This window comes from Hyaena hyaena, unplaced genomic scaffold (genome assembly GCF_003009895.1).
Source record: "Hyaena hyaena isolate Hyena2069 unplaced genomic scaffold, ASM300989v1 scaffold_985, whole genome shotgun sequence".
NCBI lineage: Eukaryota > Metazoa > Chordata > Mammalia > Carnivora > Hyaenidae > Hyaena > Hyaena hyaena.
Genome location: NW_024081619.1, coordinates 383360 through 404785, shown reverse-complemented (window position 1 = coordinate 404785; position 21426 = coordinate 383360). Strand labels below are relative to the sequence as shown.

At 35.3% G+C, this 21426-nt stretch overlaps 1 protein-coding gene across 1 annotated transcript in view; it reads right to left on the bottom strand.

The window, feature by feature from the left end:
• LOC120223374 (diacylglycerol kinase beta-like) overlaps window positions 1-21426 on the bottom strand; it is a gene marked incomplete at its 3' end in the record, with an annotated part of 391667 nt that overhangs the window by 182417 nt on the left and 187824 nt on the right. Inside the window, exons 8-11 of the mRNA XM_039221452.1 lie at window positions 18064-18183; window positions 9172-9289; window positions 6244-6332; window positions 6045-6161 (exon numbers count right to left, since the gene is read on the bottom strand). Of these exons, the coding sequence (XP_039077383.1) occupies window positions 6045-6161; window positions 6244-6332; window positions 9172-9289; window positions 18064-18183 (444 nt within the window). The remainder of the gene's footprint in view (window positions 1-6044; window positions 6162-6243; window positions 6333-9171; window positions 9290-18063; window positions 18184-21426) is intronic.

Sequence of the window (21426 nt, the reverse complement as noted above, 5' to 3'; positions counted from 1 at the left end):
AAAATGTTGCTGGTTTATACATTCTTTTGTCTGTAACATTTTGAAACTGCATGGTGCTGCTTTAATGCCACCTTTTGCTAAAGCATAAATCTTCCTGTTGGAAAGGTATTGGAAACCTTTAAACACTACCCATGGTGGCCTAATATTTTAATAAGGTAGTAGTGCTACAAGATACTAAAAATAAATAATTCAGAGCTATAATATAGGTTTTCTTTAGTCAAGTTCAAATGAAATGTACCACTCTCCTATCCTGGGGAGTTCTACCTGACCTGGGGCATTTTACCATGACCAGGAGCAAATTTCAACTTGTTTTAAATAGAATGTCAAGGAAATAAATTCTCAACAGAAATGAACACATATAAACAATGGGATCTTAGGATCTGAGAATGTAAATAGGAGAGGTAGAGAGAACAAATGAAGATATTTGGTATAACTGATTGAATTATAAAAATGCAATAAAATGGTTGCATAAGTGCTAGAAGATAGTTTACCCTATTCCTACTTAGGAGCTTTCTGTTTTTATTTTTAAGTGGTTAGATTTGCAACAGGAGATGAAATTGTTTTCTAAGAGCTTAACTTTATAATCTACAACATTATAATCTACAAGAAAGTATCATTTCAAGAAGCCATAAGTGCTGACTAAAGAGGAGGTATTAAAATGAGTTTTTACCTTTAACATTTGTCTAAACTTACTTGTGTAGTTGATGCAGATTTAGGTATTATAAGATGATCTTTTTACAACACAGAATTTAAGATGTGCATTTAAAATTCAATATTTAACAGTAATGAAACTAGTATATCACTGATTAAAGTGAACTTGTTGAGGACCTCCTCTGACTTCAATACTCTATTAAGCACTTCTGGTGATTAGGAAAAACTTGTCTATTTCTGACCGGGAACTCAATCACATTGCAGTCTGGCAGTGTGCACAACTTCAGTGTGTAGACATGAATCCACTGGAGGGCATTTAGTCTTTCCTTGTGCTATGGACTCAAAGTGTAGAAAGTATAAACACAAAAGAGGGAGAAATATTAGTGTCAAGGAAAATTTCAAGGAAGATATGGAACTTAATTTGGTTTGTGAGGTACAGTTAGAATTCAAGGTGGGTACACTCAAGGGAATAGAGTAAGCAAAATAACAGGTAAGAGGGAAGCATGGCCTTCCCAAGGAGCTGCCCAGAGCTATGTATGGCTACAGTAGGGGCTGTGTATAGAAAGGAATAACATATACGTCATGTGCTTAGGTTTGGGGCTGATATTTGAGGAAATGAAAAGCAGGGCGGGTAAAAGGAAGTGAGGGCTGCATTTATTATCACAGAACTATTATAGGGTGCTGAAGGTGGCATATGATAACAAACTAGTATTTTCAGAAGATGATTCTGGAGGTGGTTTGCAGCCTGCATTATAGGAAAAGTACCTTCTGTTAGGGAGATAAGCCAAGAGATTCTGACTCTAATCTAGTTGAGAGGTGCTAAGAGTTTGCACTTGGGCTGTGAATGATGGATACAAAAACTCAAATCTGAGAGAGATATTTTAAGGAGGAAATGTCAAGGCTCAGTGATAGGTTGAATATATGAGAGAAAGGTGAAAGACAAGAATAAAAGAAATGGATTTCTAACTTTATTTCCAATGACTACAAGCACGATGATGCCATGGCTGACAGAAAAAAGAGAGCTGGAATTGTTGCTTTTTGTGAATATAAATAAATCAGCTTAGTCTAGGATTTAGCGAGATTCAGGACCGCATGCTTCTGGATGATTTTAGAATATGCAGATGCTATTCTGATTTAGACTGGGCAACTAGATCCTTCCAGAGGTGAAAGAGAAAGGGCATGAGTAATAATCATGGAGTGCCCTCTGTGAAACAGGGGTTGGATTTTGTGACCCTATGATATTTTACCAAGATTTCATTATGATAATAATTGTCAATTACTGAGCACTTATTATGTGTGAGGTCTTGCCCTAAACACATCTATAGAGATTTTTTTTTTTTTTACTCATTTAATTCTTTTAACAATCCTACAAGGTAAGTATCATTAACTACATTTTACAAATTAGGTAAGTGCCCACAGCTTCTTATATATTGTCTGGCCCAAGATTACACACCTACTGTCTTAGTTGTTGGACAGTGACCATGTTAAGAATCTGATCAGCCTGACTTATAAGATTCAACTCATTTCCAAAAGTAAACATAAAAGAAAGTAATGGCCTTTGGGATACCTGTGAAATGAAGCCAAGTTTCATGCTCTTTGTTTCTCTCTACAATCTATTCCCCACAGACTCCATTCAACTAGGTCTCCCTAAAGCTCAGCATTGCTGATGCCACATCTCTTTCACAACTTCTGCAAGCTATGTGCTATATTAATAGCACTTTCTGGGAAGCATAAGACATAAGAAAGTAGATTCAGTCTGTTTAAAAGCAATGAGTAGTAGCAGGTAAGCACTGGTTGAGAACTAATCAATTTTATACTAAAATCTTCATACAAAAGTTCAAGAAGAAACTATAGATTGAGTGAATATATAAATATTCTGTGTTAAATATATTTAACCTAGGTACACCATCATTAAGTTAATAAACATCTCCCTAAAATTGCTTACAATTAAAAATCCAAAAGTGAATTGAGGCTAGCTTACTTTTGAGAGGGCTACATATTCTTCTGGATAGATGAGACCTTTATAAAAATGTGGAAGATGTATTTCATGAACCAAATACCCATAGGACCTCTAGAGATCATGTTTTGTGGAAAAATAAGGCTGAAGTTCACCAGAGACCTCAGGAATTCACAGAGCTTAGTAAGAGGGCTGAATTTTTTTTTTTTTTCTGACTCTGACTTAAAACCCTCACTGTTCCCTTATTTCCTAAACATAACCAAACGATTTTTTTTTCAATTTATTTATTTTAGAGAGAGAGAAAGAAAAGGAGAGAGAGAATCCCAAGCAGGTTCTATCCTCTGCACAGAGCCCAACCTGGGGTCTGATCCCATGACCCTGGGATCAAGACCTGAGCCAAAATCAAGAGTGGGATGCTCAACCGATTAAGCCACCCAAGTGCACCAGAATTAAAGGATTTGAGGACATTTACATTTTTTATTGTGCTCTGCCACAGTGACAAGGTCATCTTCATGTATGCACTGATCTTTATTTAAGAATAAGATGTTAGGGGTATGTTGTCTGAACTGATTTGGACATGAAATCCTGAGACTTTAAAAAGTATAGTTCTAAAAGTGTGCATGGTATGATCTCAATTCTTATATATTCATTGAGGTCTGCTTTGTGACCTAGTATGTGATATATCTTAGAAAATGTACCATGTGCGCTTGAGAATAAAGTGAATTCCATAGCTTTGGGATATAGAGTTTTAGATATATCTGTCAAGTCCATCTGGTCCAATGTGTCATTCAGGTCCATTGTTTCTTTAGTGATTTACTGTCTAGTTGATCTATCTACTGCTGTAAGTGGATTATTAAAGTCCCCTGCAATTAGCACATTCTTATCAATAAGATTGCTTATGTATGTGATTGTTTTACGTATTTGGGTGCTTCCAAATTTGGGGCATAGACATTTATAACTGTTAGGTCTTCCTGATGGATAGACCCTGTAATTATTATATAATGCCCTTCTTCATCTCTTGTTACTGCCTTCACTTTAAAGTCCAATTTGTCCGATATAAGTATGGCTATTCCGGCTTTCTTTTGACTTCCAGTAGCATGACAGATATTTCTCCATCCTCACACTTTATTCAGAGGTAACAACCTCTTTCCTACAAAAGTAAGACCCAATTTCTTACAAGGTTGGGGCCAACATTCTGATCAACTATAAACGTATGACCGATAAGTGGTTGGGGTAGCAATGCAGATTTTTGGAGTCACAGATGAGAGGAACATTAAAACATAAGAAAGAAAGGTAGGGAAACAAAATGGGATATAAAGAAGAAAATAATTTCAAGATTCATTGAGTACAAGTAACAGACTACTACCGATGGTAATTTCAATATGAGTCATTTCCATAGAATGGAAAGGACAGAAGATACTCCTCATGAAGATTAAAAAAGGAAAGGAAGAGATCAGTCAAATAAAGAAAATTACAGAAGTTCAAAAGCTTTTGTATTAGCAATGCATAGTTTTAGAGTGTTCAAGATGAGTACACATTTCAACGATATTAATTTTTTAAGAAATTAAAAAAGGGAAGAAAAATAAACTTACAACATTACATTTGAAATTTATGAAGAATGGGAAATAATTTGAAAGACAAAGAAGAAATAAATTCTAATAGACTCCCAATTCCGTTTATGTTAAGGTAAATATATAACAAATGAAAGACGCGCTTTTAAGGGAAAATAATGGAAACAGGCTTCTATAAGATTTGAAACAAAAACTACCTATTTATATAGATGCTTCGCAAAAAAAAAAAAACACCTTAATATTATATAATGTGCACAAATTTTCTAAAATTAAATAGTTGTGGTCTTCTTAAAACTGAGGACTCAATATGTTTAAGTAATCCATATGTGTCATTTAAATCATTGTTAGACATTTTATTTTAATAACCAAACACTTCAAAAGAATAAAACTGCCTTTCAAAATTGAGGAAATTTCAAATGTAAATGTAATTTAACTAAGTAATAGCTGAAAATGATTAAAGAAAATTTGTTCATTTAAAAAAAGTACATAATTGTATTTTTGAAATGCAAGTCACAGATTGTTTTTCTCATTATCCTATGTGTATGTGTATGTGTGTTTAAGAAAATTTGTAAATGGTTTGTGGGGTATGGTGTTCAGGGGCGCTACAGAAAAAAATTTGTTTAACTGGAAGAGTGCTCCCTACTGTTTTAGTTGCACAAAAGCACAAACAACTTCTCCTATAACAAGAACACTCATATACTAGCTGGAAAACCAAAATCAAGACGTGTGTAAGGGAGGGGGAAAAATTCCATAAATATTTTCATACTATACTGTAAAAATGGCATTCTACCTAATTTTGAGGAATTATATTTATTTATTTATTTTGAGAGAAAGAAAGAGCACACATGAGCATAAGCTGGGAAGGGCCAGAGAGAGAGGGAGAGAGATTCCCAAGCAGTCTTTTCACTGTCAGCAGAGGGCCCAATGTGGAACTTGATCTCATGAATTGTGAGATCATGACTTGAGCTGAAATCAAGAGTCAGCTGCTTAAATGACTGAGCCACCTAGGTGTCCCAGTAATTTCCAAAAACTAAACAGAAAATACTAGCATTATCATCTAAAACCTGCATTTATTCAAGAATTTATTTGAACCTGGCTTTCAAATTATACAAACCAAGTAGAATCCTACAGTTTCCCAGAAAAGACCAATTTATCTCTTCTTTCTCAATTGTCAATATCATTATAATGACTAGAGTTTATATCTATAAACATCACATGTAAATACCACATGTAAAATCTTATCCCTCAAATTATGATATAAGTAAAGAAACAAGGCAACAACATATTTTAAAGTTCACAAAATAAGTTCTTAGAAGCATCAAGAACTAAAATATGGACCCATCTGCATGTCTACCTAGCCATGTGGTCAACATCAATTAGCTACATTTCTTGGTCTTAGGGTCTTCATTATATAATTAAGTCTTTGTTCAAATTTCTAGCCTTTATAAGCCCATAGATTCTATCATTAAAATAAATTTACAACATATAAAACAGAAATTTCTTACAAAATAGCACTGGAGATGGAGGGACAGCTGAGTTCTATACAGACTATATCCCACATGCAGTTCCCACCCCCTAGCTATGGCTTTTCGGTACATTCCTGGTAACTTCTTGAGCTCCCTGGAACACCACTGGAACCTACATAATGGTATAATCTCTAAGGTTGTCAGTAGTTCTAAAATTCTGGATTCTATGAGGACAAATCTGACTCTGACACTTATCCCTTTGGGAGCCACATGGGATAAGAAGCTTCTACAGTTTTATGCTGACTTAGTCTAAAATTCCAGAAAATCATCCAGGATAAAATTCTTGGAGAGTCATCATTGTGAGTGAAGGCTAGAGATTTGTTTTCCAATGTTACTCACTGTGATCTGACACCAAACACAATGCAGTCCTGTCAATCCCTGGTAACATTTAACTGTTTTGTGGCACTTATCACACTTGGTTGGGCAGTTACCTTCAACCCAGTAATGGTGCATGACCTAGAATAGAACAAGAACATTGTGCTAAGAGGAGGCTTCTGTCAACATCACCCTATGAGACCAAGTACAGCTATACACTTACATCAGTGTTCTTCTTGGACTTCACATACGTCTTGATGCAAGAAGGCGGCGCTCTAGCCACACAGCGCTCATGCACTGTGTACTTGCAAACTGAAAAGAAACATGTACACAAATTCAGAGATAATCTTGGTCCTGATTGCAATTTTATAGGGAAAGAATGACATTAACAGAACCTCATTCCACATCCACTGCTCCCTAATCAATCCAATCAGCTACATCAAGTAAAAGTCTAAGTTGACTGTTTTTACCATGGAATAGAAAAGGCCAATTAGTACAGGAAATATTATGCATGTGAAAAACCAAGACTCCTCTGTCATGGCATAGCAGGAAATGCTTAATTAAATCAGGCTTCACTCAAATTTTTCACAATAATTCCCAGATGACAGAAATATTAAAGACAAATTGATGACTGCCAAATGGCTTGGTGTCATTTGCTAGAAGGAAGAGATCTATATTTTACAAAGTATAGGCATGAGAGCAGCTGGAGGGCATGGAAATAAAAGCCCAGGAGTTTATGCTATTTTCTCTATTGATTTATCTAAACCTTAAATGGCTGATTAGTCCATTTCCAGAGAGTAGTAGATTTCATCATACATGCCAGGCCTTCAGTATGAGTTTATCCCTTACTTGCCATCATGGCACTGCTTGTCCAAAAGGAACAAGCCATTCTAAAAGAGTTCTAACTATATAAATATATAGAATAAAAACTAAATAAAGAAATGACCATGTAGCCCTCTCAATAAGACAAAAACAAACCACTACATAGAATTGGAGTGAACAATACTAAATCCACATAATATTTATATAGTAAATCTGTTTTTGAAATATCCACAATTTTATTTCTTTTGGTGACTCTGAGGAAAAAATGATACTTTTTCTTCCTTTCCATAATGGTAATAATGTTGAGTATTGCATTTGCCACACTGGTTAGTTAAAATTTGTGAGCACAACTCTCCCTCTCTCTTTGACAGCACTCACAGTGAATTATCGTTTTGCTTCACATGCTCCCATAAATAGAATTTGCCATGAAAAATCCTTTTCCTTAAAAATAACAAAGTTTAGGGGAACTTTGTTGGCTCCATCAGTTAAGCATTATGTTCTTGACTTTGGCTCAGGTCATGATCTCACAGTTCTTGAGTTTGAAAGCCTCACATTGGGCTCCACACTGTCTGCTTGGGATTCAGTCTCTCTCCTCTCTCTCTTCCTTTCCACTACTTGTGCTCTCCTTCTCTTTCAAAATTAACAAATAAACTTTAAAAAATAAAAAAGTTAAGAAACAAGTTACTTTCTTTGTACATAAAGAATGTTCTATGATAACTAGCCTTTCATATATGGCCACTAGAAACTGCCCTCTGAAGTGACATATGGCAATTTCATATAACTTTATTAATATCATTTAAATGGGGCACTAAAACATTGTTTAAAATGTCAAATAGTCCATGTAAGAGGGAGTCAATTCTCAGATATATTACCAAAGAAGATGCTACCTAAAAATAATATCAGATTATCAATATCCAACATGGCTATATGGAAGCCAAGTAAAATTTAGATTTCATATAAATGCACATAAAATGGGATCTGTTTAATAAACCTGACAGTTTCTGGGGCACCTGTGTGGCTCAGTTGCCTTAGCATATAACTCTTGATTTTGGCTCAGGTCATGATCTCGCAGTTCATGGGCTCAAGCCCCACATTGGGCTCTACATGGAGCCATAGCATGGAGTCTACTTGGGATACTCTCTCTCCCTCTCTCTCTCTCTCTGCTCCCCCACCCCTGCTTACATACACACTCTTTTTCTCTCAAAAAACAAACAAACAAACAAAAAACCTTTACAGTTTCCAGTTAACTTCATACAAAGCAGAAAAGGAGATGGCTGGACAAATTGTTGGACTGACAATGGCATATTTATGAGTAGGACACAATATTCCTGTTTTAACAGGGGCAATAGATAATGTAAACATTTCTAGGCATAAATATTGTTTATTTAAAAAGACTTAGGTGACTTCTATAAATTAATTGTTACCTATACTACCAGAAAATTTTAATAGTCAGTACTCACTCAACAGAATAAAATGAAAATTGTAAGGGTAAGTGTACTGAAATGGAAAGAATGGCCACAACTCAAGAATTGTCAATCTTTTAATTTCCAATATTAATTAACCATATATGAAGGTTTTCTTCATTATAGCCTTAAAACTTATGCGCCTGAACTTTAAGATTAGTTTTCATCCTTATTTGAATGCAAATTAGTAACCAATTAATGTAATTGTTTTTTTGTTTTGTTTTGCTTTCTTTTTTTTTTTTTTTTTTTTTGAGAGAGAGAGAGAGACAGTGCGAGCAAGGGGAGGGACAGAGAAAGAGGGAGAGACAGAATCCAAAGATAGATTCCAGGCTCTATGCTAGCTATAAGCACAGAGCCCAACACTGGGCTCGAACCCATGAACTGGGAGATCATGACTTGGGCCACAGTCGGCAGCTCAACCGACTGAACCACCCAGGTGACCCATAATTTCATTGTTTTTAAAAACTAAAAGAAATGTCTCATTGTAGGAAGACAATGTGAATTAAGTAGCTAACTTGGGGGAAAAAGGACAGATATGAATAAGATAAAAATATGAGTAAACAGTCAGTATTTTCATAATAGTCTCAGATAATGGGAATCATACATAAATCAAGCTACAATGGAAAGAAAATGGCTAATGAATTAGAAAATGTCCTTTGCTCTTTTTCACGGAGAAGATTTCTCAAAACTGAAGAAAGTTAACAGCAGAGAGACCTAAACATTTAGGAACAGACTGCAGAGAACCATAAATCCTAGGTACAGGAAGGGTCAGAATGATTTCTTAGGTCTCCGTCTACAGATAGGACTTTCCATGAAATCAACCTTTTCTCCAGGTGATGACATCCAGGCAAAGTAAATATACTCACAGGAACAGCAGAGACCCTGCTTCCCCACACCAATCAGCATGTTCAGGCAAAGATTGCAGTACGCAGGTTTGTTAAAGTGCTTGAGTCGCCACACATGCTGTCCGTCATCCTTCACGTTCTGCGCAGGAGTAAGAGAAACAGATTTCACTTAATGAAATAAACAGTGGAATATGCAAGTGCCAATAAAATTCAGAGCTGGACTGAGGCATTTGAAGACAATCTGTTATTTCATCCCTGACTTTCTCCAAGATCGCCAAAGAGTCTAGAAAAACACATGTGCTCTAGTGGAATGAGATCCTGCTAACACATCTCAGATACTATAGCAACGCACACATTCTTGTCTAATGTCAACAGTTCAACAGCGTGTCCCAAACCATCATAATGACCTGCCAAACTGAGCACTCCCAAAGAACGAAGACATGCCTGACTTGCCTTTGAAAATTTTATCCTTAGAATATTTCCAGAAAGGAAGTAAAATAAAGAAAGAGAAAACACTCTTCCTGAGTGGAAGAGCCTGACAAATAAAAACTTAGAAAGAATGTTAACCCTTGCTTAGTCGTAGGAATATTTAAATATCATGATAGTGGGTCTTAAAACAGGTAGAGAAATGGGATGATATGAGGTGGGAAAGAACAATTACTTAAAGGTAAGTTATTGGTGTTATTTTAAGATTTCAATAGGGGATTACTTACATCTTAGAATTTACATTAGTATATTTTTGTATGTCACAAATAGCAAAATTTAAAAGATAAACTTTTTAAGGGCTTAATTATTATCATTTTGTTTATTCCTCTTTTGTAAAATATGAATGATTTTAATCTCCAAGAAAGGTGCTAAAATATTAAAACTATAATACTGTATTTATTTATAACAAGCACTGTAGTTTTTGCTGTAATCTTTAAAAACATTTTTTATGTTTTATTTATTTTTGAGAGATAGAGACAGCATGAGCAGGGGAGTGTCAGAGAGAGAGAGAGACACAGAATCCGGAGACCAGCTCTAGGCTCTGAGCTAGCTGTCAGCACAGAGCTCGATGCGGGGCTCGAATCCATGAACTGTGAGATAATGACCTGAGCTGAAGTTGGATGCTTAACTGACTGAGCCACCCAGGTGCCCCAATTTGCTGTAATAATCTTAAGTTTAAGTTAATTCACATTTTTACAACAATTATAATATTGATTTATTCTTCTAAGTAAAACTATATAATATCATAATAGCTATTTCTCTAATAGGTGTTTAATTACATCTATATTGTTCAGACTGAAATAAAATACTAAGATGCTCTTTAATCTCTTATATTCCTTATAAGAAGGTCAAGCCACTAAATGAAATCATTAAATACCATTACTTTTGTTACTATTATTTTCTTCCTTGCGGTCCTTGTATATCATTCACCAAATTCTATCAAACTCAGATTAATTTTAGGCATCACTTATTTTATAGAAACCATTATAGGACATAACTTTTCAGGTTAGCCTAGTTACCATATTTTTCAAAACACATTCACCTAATAAAACCTTTTGATCACCTACTGTGTGCTGGGACATGAATACATTTTCCATAGTGGTGGGACAATATAAACATGTCCAGATCATTTCATATCTGTTGATAGTAAAATATTAATAATAATGCTTTCTGAACACCTTTCCCTATTTCCAGGGAAGAGACAAACCACCAGATTTAAAATACTTGATTAAATCCATAGTAACTAACTCTTACATTAGAACCAGAAATGTCAAATTTGCATCATAATATGAAACATTAATGAAAATGTTTCCTGGGAGATAATTCTCCATGGGTGTCTTGAATTTCTGCACATTTTGTAAGCAGAAGGAATATCATTTTTTCCAGGTTATCTTTTCACAGATATTTGAAAAATAAGTATCCTTGGACAATAGAGATGTATCTACATACAGAGCAAAGGGCAGTTTTACTTATTGTCCCATATAATAAAAATAATCTCTCTCTTCTAAGAAAAGGTTAAGCAGGTTTGTTTACTGCACATTATAAAAGATTTAGTTGCTCCAAGCCAGGGGTTCCAAGCTCCGAGGTTGTGCACAGTGATTCCTTGGGACTATATTCCATCACCTGTGTGAGACAATAGGCCAAAACTATAAGCTCAAACATGCAGCTCTTACTGCTTGCTCTGCTGTGAGTAAATAAGTCCTTTGTTTCTGACCCAGGTACCTCATGTCCTCTTCACATGAATGAAACATACATGAAACTTTAGCAAGCTAACTTGCTAATGTGCAAGTAGGGTAACTCTCAGAGCCCTCACAGTTCCTGAGAATGCTTTGTTTTGTTTGTTTGTTTGTATTTTTTGGACAAACAAACTCTCAACACAAGTAGTTATGCTAAGGGTGTTGTGGAGAGAGCATCAGAAGATATTGGTGTTTTAATTTTCTTCCACAACTTAAGAATTTTAACATTTATTCATTTTGAGAGAGAGAGAGAGAGAGAGAGACAGAGCATGCATGAGGGAGGGGCAGAGAGACAGAGGGAGACACAGAACCTGAAGCAGGTTCCAGGTTCTGAGCTGTCAGCACAGAGCCCAACACAGAGCCCTAACCCACAGACTGTGAGATCATAACCTGAGCTGAAGTCAGACATGTAACCGACTAAGACACGCAGTTGCCCCAAGAAATGGTTTTTATAGGGGCATGTGGGTGGCTAAGTTGGTTAAGTTTCTGAGTCCTGATTTAGGGTCAGGTCTGGATCCCATGGTTACATGAGCTCAAGCCCTGCATGGGGCTCTTCCATAACAGTGGAGATTGGGATTCTCTCTCTGCCCCTCCCAGCTCATGGTCTCTCTTTCTCAAAATAAAATAAAATAAAATAAAATAAAATAAAATAAAATAAAATAAAATAAGAAATAGTGTTTATAGTACTTTCTGAACCCAGTTCTAATTTGTTTAAGTCATGAGACTAATGGTATTATAGGAATGGAACATTTTATACATTTGTTTAGCATTGCTGTTTTTTAAACTGTATTTTAAAATTTCTCTTCCTTAAAGTAAGAATAAAGCATCCTAAGTGAAAAGTTGAAGTAATGGGGTTCTTAATTTAATATAGATCGATCGATAGATTATAGATATAGATATAGATATAGATAGGTAGATAGAAATAATATATAGATATAGATAAAATCAGCTTAAACAAACATTCTTAAGTGAAAAGAGGAAAGAAAAAAGTCTAATTTTCATATGTATTACTGTTCTTAAAATTCTTGTCATTTTATTTTTAAATGAATGTCCATTACATGTGAATAAGCCTCATCCTGTTGAAGAGCACATATGGACTAAGTTAGCTGGCATTTTCCTTATCAAAAAATAAACAAGTCTGAACGTGGGTGTTCTGTCAATCAGAACACTTAGCCATGTTACAGGCTGCAACTGATGTACAAATCCATTACCCAGACATAAAATACTTTACCAAAAAACAAATTAAATAGCTTTATAGCTATTAACCGGATACATTGCCAAAATATGCAAAGGATGAAATATGTATGTGTCTTCAAGAGAAGAAATTGAAACCAGGAGCCAACTATTTCTCAGCAGTGCAAATTATACTTTAGCTCTCTATATTTTCATGTCTTGTCTTGTTTGTCTTATTAAACTTAGTGGGGGACAGGGAGAATCTGTCCCTTATTATATTCTATCAGCCAGTAGAACATATTCCTAATAGTACTTCTATTGCAAATAAATATTTATTGTCATAGAAAAGAATTCATCTTTTTAAACAAGAAAGGATGAGGAATTCCAGAAGGTTTGATTCCTGGCCTGCTATGAGAATGTGGATAAGCCATTTTACCTTTCATCTTATTTTCCTCTCTAATAAAATGAAAACACCTAATTTCCTCTCTCAGGCTGTGATGTGAGGTTTCATTATATAAGACCTGTGAAGTCAATTTAACTCCTCAGAAGATTGGTGTTATATAAACAGCAAATATTATTACTATCATTGAGTTGAGTTGTAACATCCCAATGTTTTAGCCAAAAGACTTGAGAAGGATGTTTGTAGATTTACTATACATTGTTTCATAAAAAATTTGTTCTCAGTTTTTCATTGTCAGATATCACTCTTGGTAGAAATTTCTTCCTGGTATTTATAAAACACTATATTTTATAAATGTAGTCATTCAGTTCTGTGAACTGATTAGGACAGAGAACTACTTAATAAAACACAGGCAAGTTCCCACAGAGAAGGAGCTCAAGATTCCTTCTCCCTTTTTACTCCCTAGAAGTCAGAAGGAGGTTTCAAAGGCAAGAATGTTGTTTGGAACTTTTTGAAAGCTATTTCATGATCTTATTGATTTCTAAAGTTTTAGTTTCTCCCAAAATACATCCAAGATCACATATAGTGTTCAAGTGAACCAGGGCTATTATAAGTAATCTTATTTTTTCTAAAGACCTCAAGGAGAAAACTGACTAATGCCATAGCCAAAATGCCCCTAATACCCAGCCACATCCCTGTCTGTTTCAGCTGATTTCAATTAAAACACTTTCAAGAGCTAATGTTGCAAATTAATCCCAACTCCTTACGTAATAAGGACCATTAAAATTACCTTACTTTTCTGCTCAACGTCTCCAAAAAGTTACAGTATGTAAGAAATTGTTCTTTAAGACAAAAGGATAAGCTACTTCATGGCTGGGCAAAGAGAATGCACGGAGACAGTTTAAAATTCTGAGTAGAGCTGCAATCAACTGCTTATCTCCAGATCCCATTTTTAAAAGTCAAGCTCAGGCCCTGCCATCTTGGGTTCAAATGCAAATTCAACCGCACATCACACCTAGTCAGTGTCCCTGAATGACCCAGTCTGCAATCTCAAGAACTGCTCCATTTATCCAGCTTCATAATTCCTTTCTAGATTGAGCAATGTATAAACAGCACAACAACAGCTCAACCAAATTAAATTTAAAAAATAGAGTGTGAAGCATTAGTTTTCCAAATATAGCTTAGTCTATTAAGAATGCATCATCTTCGGCTCTCCATTATACTCAGAAATTTCATCAGGAAATAGACCTCATCAGAAATTAGGAGGCACACCAAAAGGTTCCTTTTACTTTGCTGAGTCAGCTGAAAATGTGTCTTAAAACATTCTGATCAACAGCAAAGTTTACATTACGTATAGTATTTAAAGTCCAGGATTCTGAGAACACATAAAATGAAATGAAAACATATACTCATTCAAAAGCCATACCTGTCAGATGTGGGCACTACAATCTAAGACTAAGAAGTTAAAGTATTCTTATTTTAAGCCAGACTCCTACTTAGATATGTATTTCTGTTTTTATGGTAATATGAATTCAGGAATTTTCTTTGAAAAATCTAGTAATGATCCAAGATTACAGGTTTTGGGAATTGGACCATTATGAATTATCTTGTTTATCTAAAAAAAAAAGGAATATATGAATTCAAAGAATATTAGAAAAGGAAAGGGAATTTCTTACCTAGCTTCTTTTTTTTTTTTTTTTTTTGTATCTAGAGAGAATGACTGGCTGGCACAAAAATGACCTAGTTCATTAATAACAGAGCCAATGTAAAGATGAAGTTGATAAAGTTCACTGCTACCGTACTCTCTCTTCATTAGTCCACAGGTCTTTGCTGGGGTTGTCTGAGCTAAACAAAAAGATATTAGACTCCGTTCTCCTGAATGACTAAACGTAGACTAATACTCTTTCTGTTTCTAATATGACAGATTAGTGACAGACTAGATCAGGGGTAGGAAACTATGGTGCTTGGGTAAAATCTGACTAACAACCTATTTTTGTAAATAATGTTTTGTTGGAAAACAGCCTTGCTCTCCTTTACTTCTGTGATTGTTTCTGTGTTAGCCATAATGGTGTAAATGAGCAGTTGCAACAGATACCTACCTTATAAATAAATGACTCTGCTTCAGGTGTAATAAAAATCACAAGTGCCACCCAAACTCTCAGCTTTCCTTCAGATGTAAGAGACTGTACCATTCCATATTGGGTATGCTAAGTTTCATGGACTTCTTATAATAGAAATGAAATCAGTCTTATTCTCTAGCATTTGATATAGAATCAGGTTCTGATAAATTATATTTCTGATTTTGCTGCCAAAGCAGATACTATTTGCAATAGGGTAAACATGTAAAGTGTGTTGATGGAAAAAAAATAATCTACAATGAAATCACAACTGTTCTGTTTTGCATTACAAGTAAGGATCTCTCTCTCAGGACAATGTTCTTATCTGTATAATTTGCTAGTACACCACAGTCACTTTCAAATACACTGTGGTATTTAACAAGCACTATCAATTAGAATCTACTCCCTGAGCTCATAATTGACAGAAGACAAGAATATATAGGAAAACATAACAAGACCACTGCACAATAAATGGCTGGATTCAACCTAAAGCTTCTAGATTTCCAATTTGATTAGCAAAAGTGTTGAGGGGAGGAATGGGGGGAGGGGAAAATGGCATCATGAATCAAATTCTCTACAGGTAATAACATAACACATTAACTGCCTCCAGAAAAGGAAATAAATCTCAATTACTAAAAAAAGGCCCTCATCACTCAGTCGTCACTGTGTCATTCCTGCTTTGTAGAACACTTTCCATGCCTTGAAATTAAAAAGCTGTTTCTAACAAATAAATGCTCTGTTTTGTGACCGTAATTACACGGCTCATATAGTTTATTAAAAGGCAGTTTAAAGTATTATCAGCTTATTCTTTTTAAAAGAAAAAGGAAAAGGGGTATTAACTCTCAGAATTCTTTATAGAGGAAAAATTCCATCTCCTATTTAAGTTGATCTGTAACTGTTAAATGATGTAGCCATGCCATCTAGTGGCTTTCACTGGAAACACAGTTTTGGAATATAGGTCTACTACTTTGAAACCCTAAATGGATTTCTCCTGTTAAGCTCCAAAAACATCTCATATTACTAAAGACCCAAAATAGAAATTTAAGAATATGATTATGAAGTATATTAGGTATTCTTAACCTGCTTAAATTCATGAAAATACTTTTAAGTCAGGTAAAATAAATTTACTGCTACATTAGAAACTGATGAAATATTCTATTTGTTTAAAATAAATTGAATTAAATCAATATGGACTTGTGGATCATATTTACCCATGCTGTTTTCACAACTTCATAAATAAGCTATAATTTTGAAGTTATAAAAAATTCTAAACAACTGTTTCCTAAGAAGAACATCATTTCAAAATCTTTCTGTAATATTTTAAAAATAGATGACTGAGTCTGCATTTCGGCATTTTGCTGTCCAGCATACCAAATAACAAATGGTTTAGTTACTCATTCCCATACATCTCTCATACTAAAATTGCCATAAACATTTAGAATAACTGCAATTTTAGCTTTAAAAATATAAAATTCTCTTTGAGGGAAATGTTATCATCAGAAGTTCTTGACTAGAATGTGACAGCTTTTTCTGTTTAGACTATACTCTAATCCTTAAAATGTTAACTTTTTGTTAATTTTCTTTTTATTTCCTCCTGATTTATTTACAAATACTTTAGTAGTCAGGTGTGTTAAGTAATTAAACAAATATTTATAATATAGGGACACACAACAGGTTATTATCAAAGTATATCAGGTTATGTATGGTATGAGAACGTCAGATACAGGAAATAATGCTTCATTAATTTTCAAAATGTAGTTTTATATATCTGTTAACAATAATATCTACTTTGTTTTAATAAATTATTTACTTTAAGGATACCTTCCTATACATCATCTTATTAGTAATTTTTCTTTACCTTCCTCTGACCATATTTAAAATCCTATGGGCCTCATGAGGGGTAAGCTTAACTTAAATGTTAAAGAATATGAAGGCTCAGGTAAAAAAGAGAGAAATGCTACTTTGCTAAAGCCCACAGATATATTTCCAAACCCATGTGTAAATGTGTACAAACACATTTGTGTATTTTCTCATGTTTTACAAATACAGACTGTAAGATTTCATGAGGGCTTTTAAAACTTTGGTCTCTCCTGTAACTGTGGTGTAGTCTTAAATCTGTAACATTGTTATCTCTGGTAATGAGAAGTAAGAGAAGTTTTAGAGTCAGCAGCAAAGTGGTTGACATGATGTTCTTGCATTTCAAAATTCTAAATATTTTATGTGCCATTGTGGTTTCCATCAGTAATGTTCTTTGAATCTTTGTGTACCTTTTACTATATACACATTAGACTTAATTCTTGTTTATTAATGATAAATACAAAGATCTAGTAGTGACTCGTTGACTTTGAAATGAACGATTACTAAAACAGACATCAAGACTGGGCAGCAAGATTCAGTCTCAAAATCACCATCATATCCCATTCTAAATTAGGTTAATTTCTTTTCCCTTAAACCACTATTTAATTACCACTGGGGGCAATGATACAAGAAAATTTTGGCAGGCTTAGAATGAAAGGCTGGCTGATATGATGATAAGTAAGAAAAAATTATGTTTCATATATATTCTTAACTACCTCAGTGTATAATTGGCTTCTCCAAGTATTGGTTTTCAATAAAATAGATTTTCTTCTTGGGGATGGCGATTATGGAATGAGATGGAGCACAATAAGAACCAAAGAACGTAATAAAATTGGGGAGTTTCTTGAAGTAAATAAAATGAGAAGGTCAATATTTTTTTTCAAGCCATATCATGTTTTAAGTAGAGAAAAAAAAGAGAAATATATTAAAGAATAAAGCAATACTTAAAGTGAATCAATGGGTTTGTGGCAAGTACTAATCATGACTTATTATGAAAATTGCACTGTGGTATACCTATTTAAAGGTCCAGGCACTCGCTACATGCTTAATGATAGAAAATGGCCAAATCCATTTATAATCAGAATGTGTAACAGAGCAGCCCACTGACTTACCACCAGGCCACCCTCTTTGTGTAAATGCTTACATTTTCCAACCCCAGGAGCACAAGAAGTGGAATTGTTGTCATTCCTCCTTGGATCCATTCCTCCAGGGAGACTGTTCCATCATGATCATAATCAATTTCTTCCATCATTTCGTGGAGGATCTGGAGTAAAGGAGATGAGGGAAAGCTTGCGGTGAATCAATAAAATAAATTTTAAAACAAAGAACAAAGCATTGCTTTGAATTAGTTAAACAAACTGACTAGCAACTAACTGCAAAAGGGAGATAAATATCTAGGTCAGCCAGTACAATGTTAATCCAATAACTGTGGATATAGTGGCTTTCTTATGATTCCTGGAACTTGACTACTCATAATGTTCAACTTGTAGAAATAACTGCTTAAGTTTTTAATACTTTCTCACGGAATAGTACAGCTAAAACAAGAAGCTATCTTTAATTTAAGGGTGAAAGTGGTCTTTAATTGCTTTCTCTATATTTTTAAAATTCATATATATGCCAGATAATGTCTGAACAAATTAACTTCATGGCAAAGAGCTGAAATAACTCTTTGCTAAGTGGTAAGGGATGGGGGAATTAAGTTGCTTTTAATTGCCTATCAGAACTTAATAAATCCAAGAAGTTAAACCATCAAGTCATTTTTGATTAGATTTCTTTCCTAAAGTTGACTTGTACGGAGTATCTCAAAATGTTCTTTACAGTGCTTGTTGGTAATACACTTATCTCTAAGTTTCATAGTGGTAATGTCAGTACTAAATGTGTTTAATAAGTATGTTAATATACTGTAAGTTTTTTCAAAGAGCACCTAGAATGTATACTAAGTGACGTAGGTGGTGTTAATGTTTTATTAGCAGAAAGCATATGTGTGTTCCAAACATATCACCCTTAGTTGCTGGGAATGTGAAGTACTTCCATCTAACAGCACCAAAATGCCAATACAGAAATTTTAATCAACTCGGAAAAAAAAAAAAAAAGAAAAGAAAAGAAAGAAATACAGAGAGCATTGCAACAAAAATTTGAAAGGTGTAATAAATGGACTACTTTATACACTGATAGAGTGTTGTTTGCCTAAAAACTCCTCAACTTAATTGATTGGTGTGGTTCCTCATGAAGTATTTGAAAATCAGGTTATTTTCCTTCCTTCCACACCTAAATATAGATATTGAAATAGAAGAGACGTTTTGGAACAAAATGGTGCTGAAATAATCATTTTATTATTATCAAAATGAAAAAACGGGAAATTATTTAGAATTTAACAAAACAATACAAGATCTTGTTAAAATGTCTTGCTGCTTAAACATACTTTGTTGAACTAGTAGAAAGATAAATGAGAAGTGAACTAAAACACAGAGCATTGTTTCAGATGGTTGATGCTTTTATTTTATACCTAATAAATCTAATGTTAGAGCCTGGGTTCATTTTTTAAAAACCTCTTCCAAGGACATTTCAATCTTCCTCATTAACTGCCATGGACCTCAAATGTTCAATTATTTTTATTCATATATGGAAACTTATCAGGTGTCTGACAATGTATACAAATGTACACACTGGTTTAAAATGGGCAGAGTGGCCGAGTCATTAGGCAGGATGAGGCAGTCCCCATGAGGGCAAACACACTGCACAAGGTAGGTCATTTTATCTTCACTTTCTACTATTTATACTACTCCTAGAGGTGACAGATTTATCAGTGTGTGCCGCAATGACAAATAACACCATAGAGCTTATTCTTTATGTTTTCCAGTAGATATCTGTCATAATTAGACTGCCTAGCCACCAACTGTTTCTTTCCTCAAATCACCCAGATCTCCCTTTTCCTCAAAGAGCTCTCCAATATTTGGGTGGGGGCAGGGGAGGAAGCATTAGTGCCCCCTTCTGCTTTAAAAACTAATAGAAAAACATCTTCCTTCCTTCCATGACTCCAGTGAAGACAGGAGACTTGACTAAAAGATGTGCAATATTGACAGGTATTAAGGTGATTACGATGGAGAAAGCTGTTTTATATTAACATAACCCCAACGGACAACAGAACGTTTAAGAAGTCCCTTGATTTCACCGAAAATAATACTAAGATGAATCCAGCAGTATTCTTAAATACTTAGAATTAAATGCCAGTCTTTCCTATTCCATATAAAAGCTGCAACTTTGTTAATGATAACTGCTTTTTATCATGTACACAGCATGTATTTTCCACATCCCTCAAAAAGAAACCCAGTTGACTTAAAACTTGGAAAACCTGATGGGGGAGGAGGCAAGATGGCAGAGAAGTAGGGAGCTCCGTATGTTTCACTCGCCCCCATCTCTCAAACGGAGAAGGCCTGAAGCCATAGGAACCCTTACAGAATCCAGAAGTTTGGGAGGAAAAGGAGACAGAGTCCACTGAGGAAACATTATAGCGTGAGTGTGAACTGGGGAAGATAAACACGGACCAGGACGGAGACATGGAGGGAGGGAAGGGAGCCCCCTTTGCAGGGAACCGCGGTGAGTTGAGGGGAGAAGAAAGAGCGGCCGAAACAGCTCAGGAAACCATCCCTGTCCCTGGAGAAGAGAAAAACCTCAGCTCGGGACACAGAGGGATCTGATTTCCAGCTGTCCAGCTGACCTTAAGCCGGACGCACTGGTCCCAGGCGAAGCAGGGAGGAACCTCTCTTCTGCTCACCAGCTCCACCCGGAGGGGAAGCCACACGCCTGAAGCTGGTCCTCTGCTCTTCTGGCTCAGCTCCATTCCCAGTGGGGAAGCGAGAGGCTTGAAACTTCTCAGAGGGACTGACTTGGCCTACAAGTTTATACTTCTGGCAGTACCAACGAGGCACGGGAACTAAGATCTGGAAACGAGGCCTGGCTTGGGACATAGAGCACAGCCCACCTCGGCTACGCCCACAGCACAGGGAGACCAGACCCAAAGAGTGAATTGCAAACCTTGGTTCCATAGGGGACTGGGGAGCCACCATTTTTCTCCCCACAACCACCAAGGTGGGACCTGAGGGAGAGCATAGGGGGATGCAGTAGACGCTAAGACCTGATCTGCCTACACCAAACCATGCCCATCCCAGCTAGAGAGCTGCCTTTTTTTTTTTTTTTTTTTTTTTTTTTTTTTTTTTTTTTTTTGGTGCAAGACCAACATAGATGCACTGCCATGATTAATTTTAGGTCAATTCTTTCTCTTCAGATATAGTTTCCCTTGTCTCATTTGTATCCCTCCCCTCTGCTGGACTGGGCACTCTGGTCATTGGTTTGCTTAAACAGTCACATTTAATCCAGTCTCTAGATATATATTCTAAACCTCCATAGCTACATTTCTTTTTTTTTTTTTTTAAATGTTTTATTTATTTCTAGGAGAGAGAGACAGCGTGAGCAGGGGAGGGTCAGAGAGAGAGGGAGTCACAGACTG